Below are 17,993 nucleotides of genomic sequence, written 5' to 3'. Positions count from 1 at the left end.
ATATCTATAATAGCTCATAAAAACCAGCATTTTTAAACAGTAAGGCTCTTTAAGATACCATAAATGAATTAAGGTAAACATTTCCTACCTAGGGTTTTCAACCAAGAAACGGGATCTACAGAATACAATGACACTACTGCGTGTGATGGCTCTCCTTGCTGTACTCACAAAGCAGCAAGCCATTTTTGGGGCCACATCTACAAATACTGAGTATGTACTCAGTGTTAGATCAAATTCCAAACCCCTTGGAAATTAAATATCACTGTGTAAAGCTCCTACATTGCCCTTTTTAGAAAGGACCACTCGAGATTTGTGCAAGTCCAGTTTACCAGCTGCTTATACACCCAGGCTTCTGTTACATGATGATAGTGAAGTAAGGAAATGTGATGTGAGCTGGCAGTGGTGATTTTATAGTGATTGGCAATTTGTATCAAAACTCCAGACAGCCATTAGAGAAGTCATATTTTAGTGAAGTACTGGTAGAGAAGCCACAAATCCAAGTGCCGCAGCTGGGATATTTTAAGAACTCTGTCTCAGGGTAGAGGTATGCTGGCAAGATACATATTGTTTTTTCATTGATCACAATGCCAGAATACCAAATATTATTACTGAGCCACTTGCTTAATACATAAAGAATATTAATCTCCAGAGCCCCAGTTATGGGCCAGGTATATTCACGTAAAAATAAACTGAGAAATTAAATTAGTATTCTTAATGCTATTTAGGAAACAAAAAGTTCAACAGAAAAAGAAAGTAAAAAAAAGAAAAAGCTGAACAGCCTTAAACCTATAAAATAAAGCACCTCTGTGCATGCTGCCTGCTGGGAGCAGTCCTTGGCCCATCTTTTCCCTGAGCCACAGAGACACAGTCTTCAGGAGAGCACAGCTGGCCAGTGCCCAAAGCACAACAGGAAGAATTTATCATCTTACCTGCCTGGCACTCACACTGTCTCCTTGCATTGCTTAATTAATTTCTGCAGACATAGTATCTGTTTTTTTCTGAGGAGTTTAAAAGCAATTATATTGCTTTTCCACTTCTTGAATGTTTTGTTCCTTTGGCTACGCTGGGCCAGATTTACTGTGAAGCATTTGTGTGTGCATGAGGTTGATCCCCATCACAGGTGATATTTTAACAGTCCTTCCTAACTGTTAAACAACACAAGTAGTATTTCTCAGCTGTCAACATACATTTATTTATTAGATTCGTAATCTCATTGCACAGTAAATGTCTGTGTCGAGCAAGTGGCAAATCTCCAGAACTTTGGAATTAAGATTTTGTTTGGAAAAGTCTCCAAAAATGTGAATGTTCATCTACAGTGTACAGAGATTATTTGAGATCTTAGAAACTCCACAAATAGGCTGGAAACTTTTTAAGATTTTAACTTCTTATAGCATTTCCAAGCTTAGCAATGAATTCCAGCAAAGGCTGAATGGACTTAAAATAAAAAAATCATAAAATTAATGCCTTCAGAAAAAAAACAGAACAGTCTGTTTTGATGCTTGTTTTGATAAAGGTGGGTTGTCTTTCAGAAATGAGAGGAAGGTTGAGGGTTCATTTATTTTCAGCTTTGTATAAACTGTTTTGATCTCTGCTGCAACCATCAGGAACTAGAACAGAAGTACAAGGGAAAAAAATTGTTTAAATGATGCCACTTTACTGTGATCATTTAAGATCTAGAATCTAAAAATTATTTCCTTTGCAATGCCAAAGAATTACCTGGGCTGAGCACTCTTGCTGTGAATGGAACTTGAATTAGAAAGGGAACCAGCACACACAGAGCAAACTATCCCTTTGTGCTTTTTAGTATTTAAGTGTTCAAAACCAAACAGATGCAAAAAAAGTTGAGAACAGGTGAAAAAGAGAAAAAAGAGTCAATATAAGTTTGTCTTTTGAAGGAAAAAAGAAACAGAGAAAGCAGATATCAATCTGATAGTCATTCAAAATTCCTTATGGATGTAAAAAGAAATCACAGTTCTGAATATCTAAACCAGAAATGATGGACTCAAAATTATTCCAAAAGGCTGTCAACATAAACTAAGTCTTTAGATTGCTACTGAATAGACTGAACCAAACAAAGAGCTAGTCATCCTTAAATTAATTCAAATGGTACTTGGAAATATTTTGTTTTTAGAGAAGATTTTTGTGAGGTGAATAAGGACTTTTTTTGGAAGACAGGAGGAGACAGACTTAAGATTGCTTTTTTTGATCAATGGTGGATGATTATCACAGCACAGATTTAAAGTTGTGAAGTCTATACCCTTCAGAACATTCACATGAAAACATGCATGTTTCTTTCCCTTTTACCTGCAAGCTCAACACTTGTTTCAAAACCAATGCTTTAATGGGAAGTTAGGGTGGGTGTCTGTTTTTTCAGGGGGAGAGACAAACACTTCCAGAAGTATCTGTTTTCATTCCTACATGGAATGTAAGTAAATTCTGAAACCTTGAAAGTTGCTCTCTAATGAAACATCACTTTTTGGTTAGCCTGACTACAACAATCCTCTGCTTTTTGATCAAGCATCACCTGCAGCAACAAATTTTACCACTCAAGAGCAACTGGCTCAAAAGGTCTTAATCAGAGCATTTCCTTGGCTCTCTCTGAATGTTTGATATGACTATCAGAAATAGCCCTAACAATGCTAAAACTGAAACAGCAGCTAGGCAAATGAGTCATATTCTTCTTCTTTACAACTTGATTTTACAGATTGAAATATTTCTGATGATCACAGACATAAGTAGGAATAAAGACACTGGTCACTTCAAAATTTACTGCTTTACTGATTAAGAAATACCATGAAAATGTAAAATTAAAAGAGCACTCGTCTCTTGCTGACAGTGACTAAATGAATTATTGGCAAATATCTGTCTATTACCAATCAAAGAACACTTGATTGAAGAGAACATGATGTGTACCTGCTATCAGCAATATTTAAGGTGCCTAAAGTGTCTAATTCCAATTCTACAGTTCTACTGTATGCATTAATAAATAAACAACAAATGAGTTCTCCAAATTGCAGCTACTGACTGCAGAAAAATTTGACAGCATCAATGAGGAAACCTTCAGTAAAGCAATTCTCATCTTAATGAAGAAAATTTCTTGCAGATTACTTTTTCAATACAGTATAAAAAACAATAAAGAAAACCACTCAAAACTAATTTCCATAAAGGTCTAATGAATAAAATGAACAAATACCAAGTGCACAATAATTGTCTCTGTCGTTCATGAGTGTAACAAAAGCCTTGGCTCAGGTAGCTCCATTATGTTAACCTTGCTCACCACAGTAAATAGATCCACCACGTAGTACAATGGTTTACTATGAAAGGGCTGAAGAATGAGGGTACTGTTTCATCCAGGCAGAAGATGAGACAGAATGTCTCTTTGAAGCAGTCTTGATGCTTCAGAGGTTTGCAGAAGGTAATGGAGAGAGATGATGTAGAAAATTGCCTCCTACAGGCTGAATTGGTGTGGTCCCTGGGGTTTTCGTCCTCCCACCCCCTACCTGCACTCCCTGCCATTCTCTTTAGGACAGAGGAAAAAGTAAATCTTTATGACCATGGCTATTCTTACATTTTAGAAAGATCACTGTGTTGGGAATCACCCTACACTTCAGTAAGGAACTACATTGTCTAGCACCATGCTGCTCTAAAAGTTAAAAGATTTAACTACAAATATTTTTTTGGGCTGCATGTCACTGAAATTCTCTAAACAGAGATCAGAAGTAAAGGAGTGGATGATACAGGCAGGAATAGACAGTGAGGGCTCTATGCATATGCATTTTTTTGGTTTTTGCTTTTTCTCACCCACACTACCACACTACCACCATCCTTGCCACACTATGTGATTGCAGTTAGGAAATAAAAGACCTCAACTGACCATCTCAAACTCAAAATACCAAATTGTACTAGACAGGAAACCTTGCAAGATAACTATTGTAAGAGTTTCTCTGAACCTGCCAGTGATATGGTCCTCCTTAACAAGAATCTGGGCATGCAATTTCCTCAACAGTGACTTACTGAAAAATAAGAGGGTTTGGGAGTCACGATTTTGATGAATGCTCAAGATTAAATTATCTTTAGATAGAATATTGTTATAGAAATAACAGATTTCAACCCACTTGCTCTTAGAAAACTCCTTAAGTCCAGCACTCCTGGTTTTCAATTCACAGACATTTCAAACACTATTTTAGGGTCTATTATTTTTGATTATGGTCAAGAGAAACTTCGATTTTCTCACCTTTGCAGTTGCCTCGGTAGGCTATTTCCAGCTGAGGGTCCTTGCATTTTGCTCGTTGGAACTCACACCGGGACAGAAAAGTTCTTCCATCAGATGCACAGAGTGATTTCTGAGGGGAACCTGCACAGTCCAGGCTGCATTCTCTGTCTTTGTCTTGGTCCACTCTCAAAAACTAGGAAAAAAAAGAAATTAATGCTGTAGGAATGTTATCCCCATGTGAAAACTGCTCTGTGGTCCCCTTCCCTAGCAAAGACATACAAATGAAAAGAAAGTTTTGCCTTTTTGAGTATTCAGATCCTAGCTGATTCATTATATCTGGGGTTTTTCCACTGCTGCTGTGAAATGGCAGTGACTACATGATCTCCATAACATACACTAAATCCAGTATCTCAATTAAAGAGTCTCTGAATCTCTTTCAACCATCATGAACCTCAAAACAGTAACTTGGAGTTTTTGGAGTGAAAATGGTGATGGCAGAAGCATTCTTCACAAGAAAAATGACACAGCAATGGATGCTTGTCTATTTTATTAGATATGTATTAATTATTCCAGAATGACAAGCCAAAAAGTCTGTTCTGAGACCCAAGTAGAATTTTTAACATAAATATTCTCATTGTGGATTTCAATGCACTTCTTTCTAGTTTTAACACAAAGTACACTGAACCCGACCTAATTGTTCATCCCTCCAATGCCAAGACAGGAAGGCTGATGAGTTTGGCATCATCCTTGGCACTGTGAAAAGAAGGAGCTTCTCACCCTGAAACATGCTGCCAAAAAAAAACCCTAATCAGATCTGATGCTGCTACATGCCAGCCAAAAACAAAGACAGATAAAAACAAAGGTATTACTTTATCTTCTGAGCTCTTGAGAAACTGGGACTAGGGAGAAGGTGAACTCAGTAAATGCTCAGATGAATTTCTCTCTCTTTCTGCTTCTTCTGAACAAGCACAGAATCAAGCAAGGCATACAGCTACCAGGAGGTAATCACTGTCCTAAGCATCATGAGGTGCCCTAGAAAAGATCTGCATCCAGCTAAAGTCTTGTTTTCATTGGTTCTACTTCATCATTACAAACCTCACGTAGAGAAAATTTTGAACTTCAAACGAGAAAGTGAAATTATGAGGACAAAAATTTCAAGGGGGAAAAAAAAAAAAAGCACTAAGAGTAGTATCTAGGATTAAAAATTGAAAAAAAAAAATGCTACGTATAGTTCCCCTGCATTTTATTACACATAAGAAATATATAAAGAGAGTTATACATCTCCATAATCTTCCACTTAAAACTGTGGTCTATTTCCATTTCCTATCATTTAATGTGAGGAAATACAGATGTCTTTCTGGAGAGTCTGCATGAAAACGGAGAGATTATCTCAAAGGTATCACTTTAAAATATTAGTAATATGGTTGACTTTTACCAGAATTTTTATATTTTAGTCGCATACTAAGATAAAAAGGAAAGCTTCCTTTTCCCAACATTTTTGAGCAATTTTTCACTTTTAGGAATAATTAACTTCAGAAGCAAATTACTCACAAATTACACACAAACCCCAAATCTTTCTCCAAGGAATCTAGCCACAGAGTTCCAGAAGTGAAGGAAAGATGTTCCTTGCTCCCCATGTCAGTATTATTTTGCAGCTCCTCGCTGACAGAAATTAATAATTAGGTGAGCTGAGTGGGAAGGGAGAAAAACTGAAGTAATCTCCCTTTACCTGCACAATGAGTAACAGTGAAGACAGGCATCCATGGCTCTGAACAACCTCCAAACCATGTTGGTCTCCAGGGCTTGCCTGGGTGCCCTGATGAGATGAGCTGTGCTGTGGGAGCCAAGTGAGGCTGTCCTAGCTTCCCTTTCTCGCCTGGGAGACATCTGCAGGACTCTGAGATTTGGCCTACCCAGGACTGTGAAAAGGATTTCTCAATGAAAAATGGACCCCATGGGGGCCCTGGCAAACAAAAATGGATCCAGTCCTCTGCTTTGCCTCCAGCTTCCCCTGTGGATTTGGTGATGGCAAGCCAGGTGATCTCCCTCTTTCTATTTTGCAAAGTAAGGAATACAGCCTTTCACTGTGTAGAAGTCTACCCCTCTGTAATGGCTAGGCACTTTGCCACCCTTAACTTACCCTCAGCAACATCCCCATTGAGCAGAGAATTGGTTTCCAAAAGGACAGGAAGGCTTTGTGACTCACAGAAAATCATGCAGCAGATCAGGGGACTGAACCCAGGCACAAAAAGAAAATCACTCACAGCAGGAGTTGAGCCCCTGCACCATTTCTTCCCCAGAGTTTCCTCACTTGTTCTGTTTTGAACTGTTGCAGGAGTTAAGATGGGTATGCCTAACAGTAACACTGTGGACAGAAAATCCCCTTAAATTGTCTGAGGAACAAAATCCACTCCCTTGAGAACATGATTGTTCACAGATAAAGCTGTATTTTAAAGGGCATTTATCCAAAGAGTTTTATTTAAGTATTTTATTATCTCAAAGCCTTAGAGGAGATTAGGGCAAATTAAGGGCTCAAGGATATTCAAGCAACCTGGAAAAGCAGAGGATGAAGACAAAACCACTTAAATGGCTTATTGGTTAGCCAAACCTCACTGGAGAATTTGGGTTGTACATTTAAACAAATTCAACCAACCTAGTGTAACTGAGGGATTTAAGAGCAGGAAGGACAAAAAGGCAAGCAATTTTAAGGAAAGACAGCATGAAAAAGAGACTAGCAAATGTACTCAGGAAAAAAAAAACATACAGAAAGTATGTGATTGACATTTGGAAAATACTTCATTGTCATCTTTACTACAGCAGTGTGGTACAAGTCAAAATCAGTATTGCTTGCTCACATAGCCAAAAGAATTGATGAGCACATCAAAAACTAATGCTGAAAAAAGAAAGGACTATGGAATTTCTCGTAAGAAAAGAAAAACAAGCACAGTCGGTGACAGAAAAGCTGGGATCACACTGGTGCACATCTTAGAGCTCTACTTTCCTGTGAAAATAGTACTTTTGATTAAAATAGGACAGTTTAGAGAGAGAGAAAAATGGTTCAATACAGACCAGAATGTGACTCACTCTCAGTACTGATTCATCTATTTCTGCCTTTGAATTCATTTAACAAATGTGTTATTGTACAAACACGTGATTCACTGAAAGACAAGCTTAAAGCAGCATTTCTGTTGAATGCTGGTAACGACTGAAATTAGGCCAACAATAGTCGACCAACCTGAGATGGAATTATTTTGAACAACCAGCATAAAGTGGACAATTATGGTTAACCCCTATTAAAAAGCAAAACACTTTTAACTTAGAGGTGTTCTTGCCCTAATGTCACAGAAACCAGCCTAGTCATGTTTCAAAAAATTGGTTTCAACTAAAAATTATTCCACAGATTCCAGACTCAGCTGGAATTGCTGTAACTAATCTTCTCCTTTGCATTTCAGTATCATTCATTTCACCTTTCCAAAGCACTATATTTGACAAGACCCAGCTTCCAAAGGAAGTACTAGGCACTGCTTTAAATTCTCATGTAGTATTTCTGAGAAGAAAGAACGATAACAGGGCTATAGCAGAAAAATGTTTGATTTTAGGTTTACCTCATGAATAAAAGCTAATCACCAAAGTCACTAGATATACCCACTTGACAGGTATAAGCATTTCTGAAATATTATTTACTGTCATACATTTCTGGCATTATGGAATTCCAGTGTTTTCCTTCACTGTCTCACACTTCAAAGAATCTTAATTCTGGATGAAATGTATCACTGATGGTCCCAGTGATCTTTCATCTCTGTTACTGAAGTTCAGAGTATGAAGCAGTAGACACATGAAACCTTGCTTAAACTGGAGGAAAACATTTCTGCTCTGTTTTTTGCTGGTTTCCACTCTGATTTATCTTTCACCTTTGTTTTTGTCACTGGTGCCACATCTGGGCTATGGACAGTCAGGATGCTTATTTCTCCAACCACAAGCAATGTGCTGCACTCAACAAGAAAGTTTTTCCAGTACCTTAAGAGTAGGAAATTGATGGTTTCCTTACTGTGCTATTGAACTATTTATTAAAATAGTATGTGTATAACCCTGCTCACTGTTATGGTGTAACACATAATCTTTACCTTACCCTGCTCACTCTTGCGCAGGGATTCAGTGTCATTCTTCTGGTCTACATCATCGCAAGGGCAGAAAAGGTCTTCACATAAAACTGAGTCACATGCACACCTTCACCTTTCTGGTGCACAGATCTGTGACCCCACCCTCTAAAGTTCAGAGAAACTCTCCTTGCTTCTAAGCAGATGACAGAGTATAAGGTGAGAAAAACGGTGCTTGGCTAGAGAGCCAACAACTGGATACAGCTGCAAGCTGAACTGCCAGCCCAAGAAAGCAGAAGAGTCAAGAGCAGTGTTACAGTCTGGCCATGGGGAGCACCAGCAGCTCTCTGTATTGCAAAAAAAGCTGACAACAGACACACTTAGGCTGAGGTGTAAAGATTAATTATTGAATCTGGCTCAAAGCCTCTTAAACAATAATGGGAAATGCTTTACTCTACATTTCATAATATAGTGCACAACTGTAGATTTTGTCTTTTGTTTGATGCCACTGTTTGATTAATCTGAGCAAGGCAGGACTGTTTTCCCCCATTTTTTTCTTTTTTTTTCTTTTTTTTTTTTTTTTTTTCCTTAAATTTGTCTCTAATACTTGCAATCCTGTAGAAACATCCTCAACACACATAGGCTGCACATAAAGAATAACTCATAACCATGCTAAACCTAATTTTAATTTGCCCTAATATAAGTTTTCTCAATAAAGGTGAAGACCAGGAAACCACTTGGAGTCTGCGGACTATGAAAAAGAGAGACATTCAATTCCATGCATTTAGATAGTTCATCAGAGTTTTTTAACTAACCTTTCTGCAATCTACAGATTCCTTCAATTTCGACTGGACCTACATTCCCTCCACTGACATTAGGTATTTAAGCACATTCACAACAGTTTTTTATTTTATTATTTTTTGTGGACCCCTTATAACTGATATACAGACTTTCTCTTTGACCAAGTGAATGCTACTTTCAGAATCTAAAATACAGTTCAAGACTGTTTGATAAAACAGGAGACTAACACCTCATCTTGGAGGGCTGAAGGCCAGAAGGGCCTGAAAAAGAAGCAGAAGAGAGAAGATAGATGATAGACATCACTGATTTTCTTGGAAAAGCCTACTGCAGACTACAGCTTTGAAAGGCAATTTCTTTATTCTACATCTGGTTACTGTGAGATGCTGAATATAATGGTCTGACTTCTCTGCTGCTGGCATGGGAGGTCTGCTAACAACTATGGAGCAGTGCACTCTAAAGTGGCTCTGTGCTGAGAGCTTTGTGCTGGTGAAAAATGTGCTGATTTACAGTGATTTATGTAGTCATGCTGTCCCTGTCTGATAGCTGCCTGACAGGCAGATGTGGAAATCTCCAAGCTAGGAATATTTTTTTCCTTCTGGGCTTGTCTACAGTGGAAAAATGAGTTAGACAACAACAACACGTGTGTGTGTGTGTGCAGGTATGTCTGTGTGTCTGCATATATGTAGACATATGCAAGTTATATTCTGTAAAGTCACATTCCCATGTGTATTTCAAAAAAAGTCAATGATGTTTAAATATCCATGTTATACTCTGTCTTAGAGAGCATTCCAATCAGCTAGCCTGTCTCAATCTGCTTCACTGAAACACCACTAATCTTCTCAATGTTTATTTCTTTACTCTTCTCCCAAGGAATGAAGCAGAAGGTGATCTTCATGGGACCCTTCCAACTCATGTTCTATGATTCTAAAGTAAATTTACAGAACAAACTTTACTCATTCCAATTCCATGGGAAAGCATTCAGCCCTAGCACTGAAATGGATGGGAAAATTAAGTTCTCCTCATCCCTGTTATTAAGGGCAGTACCAGAAGATACCTTCAAAATACCTGCTCTGTATAACTGCTGTACTCAACCAATATTAAACAGATTTGTTCATCTTGTGCTGTCCCATTGAAGCAAAATGGTCCTTAATGTCTGTTCCATGACCAACCCAGAGCTGTGTACTTGAAATTGTGACCTCCTTTTGTTTACAAACATACAGAACATCACCATTAAGGTTAAGCTTGCATGAAGGCATTTACACAGAAGCCATCACACACTGGGCCTGTGTGAAAAAAACGACTGCAAGGAGACCTCACTGATGTGTATAAATACCTAAAGGTGGATGTCAAGTAATAGGACAAGAGGAAATGGGAAGAAAGTGATGCACAGAAAGATCCACCTGAACAAAAGGAAGAACTTCACTGTGTGGGGAACTCAGCACTGGAAAAGATTGTCCAGAGAGGTTGTGGAGTATCCCACATTGGAGATATTTGAGAAGCAGCTGGATGCAATTCTGTGCAGAGTGCTCTAGGAGAACTCTGTTAGAACATCAAGGCTGAACCAGATGCTCCACTGTGGTCCCTTCCAACCTGACCCATTCTGCAATTCTGAGACTAATCAGATATTATTCTAGAGCCACAACATGCCCATGCTTTTGATTACAGTGAGCAAGGCCATTTGCACTCACAACAAAGAATCTCATCAAAACATTTCTGCCTCTTCTCAAGGGTTCTTGGTGTGCATCAGAATGTTCCCATTATATTGCCCTACCAGACAAGTGAGCAGATTAATGATTTCAATAATGTTATCTCAAAATTGAGAAAAAATTAACATTTGTTCTTTGGAGCTCATTATCCCTGTCTGTGCAAAAAATTAGTGACCCAGCCACAAGAGTGCAGCACTCTCCAGGGCAGCAAGCCATGATCACGGTGTCATAGTGTGGAACTAATTGCGTAGACTACAAAAACCAGAAATTGGCAGCTTTAGGATATGCTTCACCTGCCTTGGAAAAGACAGATCATGTCCTAAAAACATCCCTTCTACCTTATGAGCTGGAGAGTCTGATAAACTAGCTCTCCTGTAATTGTTTCAAGTCCTATCAGAATAACCTATCCCATAGTGTCAAAAAAACCCAAAGGGGAACAAACTGTCCCAGTCCCAGGTTTCTGCAACAGAGGTGGGCTCTAGGTTTCAAAAATAACTAAATCAATGGTCTCCTGTAGGTTGTGCATTTGCAGGGGCACACAGGAGGCAGAACTGTCTCCAATACCTGCTGAGATACTGTTTTATTGAAAAGGGCTGTGTTAAACCTTTGCACACAGACACCCCCCACCACCACTACCTTTGCTTCATTATACTTCATGAAACTTTTCATATGTAACTGATATATAGCCTCTTTCCCTATAAAATTTTTCCATGATGGTTGAAATAAACAGCTGAAATATGCAATTTTACTGAGTGGGAAGTTGGAGACTGGGTTTGTTGGAGTTTGCTTTTTGTGTTGTGGTGGTGCTTGTTGTTTTATTTTTTTTTTTAATCACTCAGGATTAGTACTCAAAGTCAGCTCCAAGTTACCTACATATCAATTAGAACAGTGTTGTGCTTTACTCCCTCGGTGCCTGGAGTGCAGCAAAGATTTTGGAGCCTCTCTGCCAAAACTACAGTCTCCTCTTGTTACGATCAGCACAGAAAATTATTAAACAGTGTTGTGCTTTGATTGATATGTTTTGCTTTGGCATGTTATTTTTTAAATGTTTATTGCTTTAACAGGTGTTTTTTTTAAGTGACCTCTACTTTGCTGTATTGATGGAGGGATGGGGGGGGTGAATGTCAGCACATCCATAATTTCTTTTTACTGCTGCTTCACAAATTACTAAAAAAGGCAGAATATTTCAGCTGTGCAACTACATAAACTAGGAAGGATTAGGCTGAAACTGAAGCAAACCATGACATACATTCTTTCTTGCTTTCAAGAAAGCATGGACACATAAATGCTAGAAAATGCTACAAGTCCAAATCTACTCTTTTTTCCTCTCTCTGTCTTAAAAAGAAACTCAAAGGTAGTGAAACCATACCTCTTGAAGGGCTATTCTCTTCAGTAGCTTAATTTTAGGATCTGGTTCCATTCCTACTAATGTAAATATACAGACACAAAGAGAAGCAGGCTTGGGCTCCAACTGGGTAGCACTCAGCCATGGTGAATCACCCTTTCAGAAGGACCTTCCCCTGATTTATTTGAATGGTTCCATAGTACAGTCTTTTCAAGCACAAAGCACTCACTTCAAATGGGTCACGACAGAAGCTGCAAAATCTGAGCATCAGAAACAATGTATGAAAAATGCTTTGGCACTGACCCCATATAACTAAAAATAAAGTAATGGTCTTACTTTTCAAGACATGATAAATACTATAAGTGACCCTAAAACACACTTTATCTGACTACAGTCATTCATTTCCAAGACGCAGACTCCTTCATATTTCACGAAACCACTTATTTTTGCAAACTCATCCTAGTATATTCACTTTAGAAGAAAACAGCCAACACATTTAGTACTGTAGATATTTAGAAGCAATAAAAGTGCACCTCAGCAAGGGCAAATGATCTGCAAATGACCTTTTCTTTTCTTCCAAAAACCAGGTTACCTGACTTTTCAGGGGTAAGAGAAATCTTCCTGTGATTTTTATTAAAGTTATTTTTAACTTCAGTTTAACATAAACAGCTAGTTTTTTTTTCATTTTGCAACATCCAAAAAGTTAAGCAGAATTGAAACTTATCCATTTCAGATGATCCATTGCCTGAAAATTGAAGGTTAGATTGGGATAGGAAGCATGACAGACTTGTACAGTGCTCAAAGCAAGCTAACATCATCTCTACGTACATGTAACTGTAAGTTAGAGAGAGCTCAGCATTTTCATTTTATCAGTGTCCAGTGGCATCACTTCTCTTGGTTTCAGAGTATTACCAGCAAATTATACAGGCTCAACAGAGTCAAAAACCTACAGATATAAAGACCTTTGGTTACCATAGACAGGACAAACTAGCATAAATTTAAGCTGAAACGCAAACTGAAAGGCTTTCCAATCTGAAGGTATTCTGTTCTGCATCTACTACAATCCACTAGTTGCTGGCTGTGTCATGTGTCCACTGCTCTGCATTTGCCCCAAGTCAGTGGTAACTTCATGCCCTTCATTCTTGTGGTATTGTTATTCATAATCTTTTCTTTGGCAGGTTGCTACCATTTACAGCGTTTCTTCTCAGTTGCCAGAAGTCACACAGGGAGAAAATAAACAGAGAAACAGTAGGATGCATTGTCTATGTATTGAATTATCCTCTAGTTTACTTAAGCTTTTCATAAGTACTGACCCAGCTTTCAGAATACAAGTGGGCTAGCACAACCATCCTGTTAGCCAGTTTCTTGAGACACAGCTAATCTGTTTGGCTGGTATCTTTCACAACCTCAGCAACAACTTGGGAAAATAGACAAGTTTTATTTCTTAGTGTTGTTTAGAGGCCGCTTGTTTGAGAAATACTTTGGCTTCCAAAATATTGAAAGGCTACTTTAAAATGCAAATAAAATATAAGTCAGTATTTCTATATTTGAGAGATCTGTTTTAGGATTAGTGAATATCAGTGCACACTGTTTAAAGTGTCTGAGGGAGCTTAAACCAATAAAACTAAAGGCAATGACCTATAACTCAAAAAAGAAGTTTTAAGTTAAACCTCTGCAACAAACGCCAGAAATCTCCAGCATACAGGACATACAAAGCTCTGAAAATGAGCTTCTAGATGATCATTTCCAGTGTAAGGTATCGCTGTTCCTGGAATCATGAAAGGGGGACTTCCTTTCCAGCTCACCTTTGCTCTCCCCCCACCATGCTGAAGCAGCAGTCCAGCTGCAATTACACTGAGGGATGTCAAAAAAGAAAACTTCATAAGAAGCACTTACCTCTGTGAAAAGGAAATAGTTTATTAAAGGAATAGAGGGACCCCCTCAAAAGCTAAAGTGAAACAGTGCTGGATGTCGCACTGCAGACTCGTAGGGAACAATCTCTCTTTGTGGGGGACAGAAAGGCTCAGCTAAACAGGGCTTTCCTATATCTGAATTTCTATGCAACTCTATTTAGTGCCTATCACGATCGGCAGGCAACTGGCCACTCTCCATATGGCTGGTTGCCTTCTCTTCCTAGGGAACTAAAGAACACAGAGGCATCTCAAATGACGAAGACACAGTATGAGACAATATCACAACAGAGCATTTCTTTTTATAATTTAAATCAAGTAAGCAACTGATTCACGCAGGGAAGAAACTCGATAAGACATCAAAGGTTTAATCCCCAAGCCATAAAGCTAACTTGCTGACAACAACTGCAGAGCTCTCACTCTCTTACATTTATCATTGCCATCAGCTCCTTCAGAACAAAGTATTTGGGAAAGAAGGCAGGCAGCTGAGTCTGGGAGGCAGATTTTGCTCTTGCTAAACTGCTGATCTTAAAATAACATGTTGCTAGGTTTAAATACTGTAATCTTTAAAAAGAGGAATCATGCTAAAAGCAAAGGGTTTAATAGTACACATTTAGAATATACAAGGGTTTAACAAGCCAGTCTAATGAAAAAAAAACCACTTTCCACAGGGACACAAGAACCTGTAAGCAGTTTTCTCAAACCACTGGCAGTTCTATTTCCTCTCAAGTTTGGGGTTTTATGGAACTCTTGTATGTTTGTTTGTATGTTGGGCAAAAACATTTTTCCTTTAATTTAAACCATTGTTTTCCAAGGAAAAAAGTCATTCGGAAGCCATTTATTTCTAATTATTATGAGGACTTTTTCAAAAGAAAAACCCCTTAAATATGAAAGACAAAATTTTGTGTGGATCTAGCAGTGGATAAAAGGGGTCAACAAACCATGATCCAAACCAGACATAAAAGAATTTTTCCAAGTTCTGTTTCACATTTTAAGTGGCCTCTGTTTTCTTTGTCAGAACTTTTCCTTGCAGTTCTTTGCCTTCTATACACCAGTTGGGACAGTAGCTTTAAAATCTGTCATAAAAGATCACCCAGTAATCCTAGGGATGCTAAATTCTCACACTAGCCGTACAACCCATTACTCCCTGTCCACCACAGACCCAAATGTGTGAGATTTCTTGATAGCTTAAGGAATTCTTACAGATGACAAAGCAAATGGAAGAGAATTTGAAGAGCTTCCACTTGAGTTCAGTGAGCAAAGACCTCACAGCAGTTGGTGCAGTGCCAAAAAAAAATCCCCAAAAAGGCTGTAATGACAGTCACACATACTATATTGTAGATGAAGAATCAACAACAGAAGAGACTACTGCACTTCAGAAGTAAAAACAAAAATTCTGGTTTTAAACATAGTAGACCTGACACAGAATAAGACTGTAACAATTTACTGAGATCCTTTTTTTTTTAATAAAAATCACCCATGCCAAAGATTTTGTAAAGTTTGGGGGTTTTAATGTTATGCAATCAGAATTAATTTCTGCATGCTTGAGGAAGCCTAGGCACTGTATTTGTGATAAGAAAATGCTCGTAAGTACTTTGAAAATACAACACAAAATGAACCCCAGACCTCTAAAGAACAGGTAATTCATTTTAATCATCTTTTCTCTAACCCCATAAAGTGAAAGAATTAAGTTCCAGCAAGTTTCAGCTCTTACCAAGAGCTTATATAAACATCATATTTTTACAGCTCAAGAGTGAAGATTTCTGCAGTCTGAAATCTCTGATGCAATATTTTGTATTTGTGGTTTCTAGTTATACTTGAAAAATCAGAAATCAGAGAGTCTTTTCCTCTCAGATTATTATTGTTGGAAGCCTATGTTATAGATGTTTTTTATACGTAGTGTAATTGACCAAAAAAATACAGGCAGAGGTGGCACGTATGATATATTTGCCTATTTTACTCTGTGGAAAATGGCTCCCTGATACAGTTTTGCAGAGATTATAGCATTTGGAAGACTATTTAAGAGAGCCCATCCCCTTCTAACACATAGACCTATCACACCAATTCCTCATCCTCTTCCTCCCACTGTTGCTTGTTCCCTTCCTTGGAGCATGGAATCTGGCTTTCCCAAATCTTCTTTTGTCTTTTCTGTTTTAGTGCTTGTGAGGCCAAACAGAGCCACAGCTTTGTTTCTCTGTTGCACAGAGTGGCCTGGAAAGACAGCAGTCACTTGGCTAGTTTTGACCACATCTCACTGACATGGGAGGAAGAAAAGAAATAGTGATGCCATTTTTAAAATACTTAATCTTTTTTTCCCTATCATCTGCCTCACAGAGGAAAAAAGAGAGCATATTCCACAGGAGATGCTAAGGCATTCTCACCTCCCTTTATGTTGTTGCCTGAGGAAAAGGAACATCAGGTGACTGGACTAAGGACAGTTGCTCATTTGCCACCATTCTCTGTAGGGAGAGCTTGGCCAACTACCTCAGGAGAATTACAAGTTGCCCACCACAGGCTACTGATGCTCTCTGTGGACAACACTTAATCACATTTAAAGAATTCTGGATAAAAATGACAAATAACAGTGTAAATATATTCAGCCCATGAATATGGCTTGGACTAGATGAAGATGGGTATTTTTCAAGAACCTTGGCAAACATAAATCACTGTTTAACTGTTCAGAAAATGGGAGAGCAAATGTTTTATGAGAATTCAGCATGTCCATATTTACTACAAGAGGGACCTTTTTCTGTTTAAGATGTTTCACCTGGGGGCATAAAATTTGTCCCTTATCACCTAGAATAGATTGCCTTTGACAGCTAAGTTATCCTTCTGTCAGCTGCACAGTCTGTCACTTGACCTGTTGGATGCCACACACTCAGCCTGTATCCCTAGCCACCTCCTACAGCACCTGAGGGCCAGACCTTTCCTTTAATTAAAGTTCCCTGAAGTCTGTCACCTCTGCAATCTAATCCACAGCTTACTCAGAGCAGCATCATTAGCTGACTGACACATCTGCCATGGGACAGACTGACACATCTGTCATTATCACTGTCTTGGACCCAGGTTCACAGATAGAAAAGTACGTTCTGCTACAAAACTGTCAGATATGAATAGGTGCCAAAGCACCACAGATTGCTGATGCAAACAACTCCAAATACTTTGTGGTATTTTTCCATTATTGAAACAATTCATAGAAAATGGCTACACCTTTAAATAATTCTCTTGGATTCACATTTTAGAAAGCTAAAAGTCTAAATCCTTTGCAGCTCCTGTTGATATCTAAATATACATTCTCCCCAGAACTTGCCATTAAAGGAGAAAATTTCTGCTAGCATCAGTTTACAGACAGTTAATTTAGTCACAGAGATGTGGTGACTTGTTCAAAGTCAAAGAGGAAATCTGTGGCAATGCTGGGAATTAAATACAGGACTCCAGAAACTCCTTCCTGTTTTTTAACCACATATGTCATTCTTCCAAATGGTCTTTCCTACATAAGATTTAGTCATGGCTGAAATAAGCCTGGTTCATCAACAAACCAAGGACGTGGCAAGACAAACAGTATGAGTCCTTCAAAACTGGCACATGGATTTTTTGTTAAAAACATTTGAGGATATTTTGTAGACTATTTTATGACTTTTGTTTCAATTTACAAAAAAACCCAGCTCTTCACTAAATGCCATTTTTAACGTAATCCAGGATGATTTTTCCAGGAAAAAACAAAGGCTGATCTATTTGGACTCTGCATGCTATTAGTTCTCTCAAGTTTTGAACAGTGTGGTACTGATTGGTTTTTAGTTGTTTCAGGGGAAGTTCTGAATTCAAGGTCTCTCAGAGTTCTCCACTTCTGAGCCTAAAAGAGTAGAGGAGAACAATAATAATTTAGTTTAGTAAGAGATACACAACTGCAATCTTTCTTCT

At 38.3% G+C, this 17,993-nt stretch overlaps 1 protein-coding gene across 3 annotated transcripts in view; it reads right to left on the bottom strand.

Moving 5' to 3' along the window:
* The window catches only part of SMOC2 (SPARC related modular calcium binding 2), a 137,177-nt gene that overhangs the window by 87,589 nt on the left and 31,595 nt on the right, over positions 1-17,993 (bottom strand). For all 3 annotated transcript variants that reach the window (XM_058801730.1, XM_058801731.1, XM_058801732.1), the window contains exon 2: positions 4,235-4,406. In XM_058801730.1, the coding sequence (XP_058657713.1) occupies positions 4,235-4,406 (172 nt within the window). The remainder of the gene's footprint in view (positions 1-4,234; positions 4,407-17,993) is intronic.

The sequence above is a fragment of the Ammospiza caudacuta genome, chromosome 3 (genome assembly GCF_027887145.1).
Source record: "Ammospiza caudacuta isolate bAmmCau1 chromosome 3, bAmmCau1.pri, whole genome shotgun sequence".
In the NCBI taxonomy this organism is placed as follows: domain Eukaryota; kingdom Metazoa; phylum Chordata; class Aves; order Passeriformes; family Passerellidae; genus Ammospiza; species Ammospiza caudacuta.
Note: the sequence above shows the minus strand (reverse complement) of the source record. Positions and strands in the feature narration are given on the sequence as shown.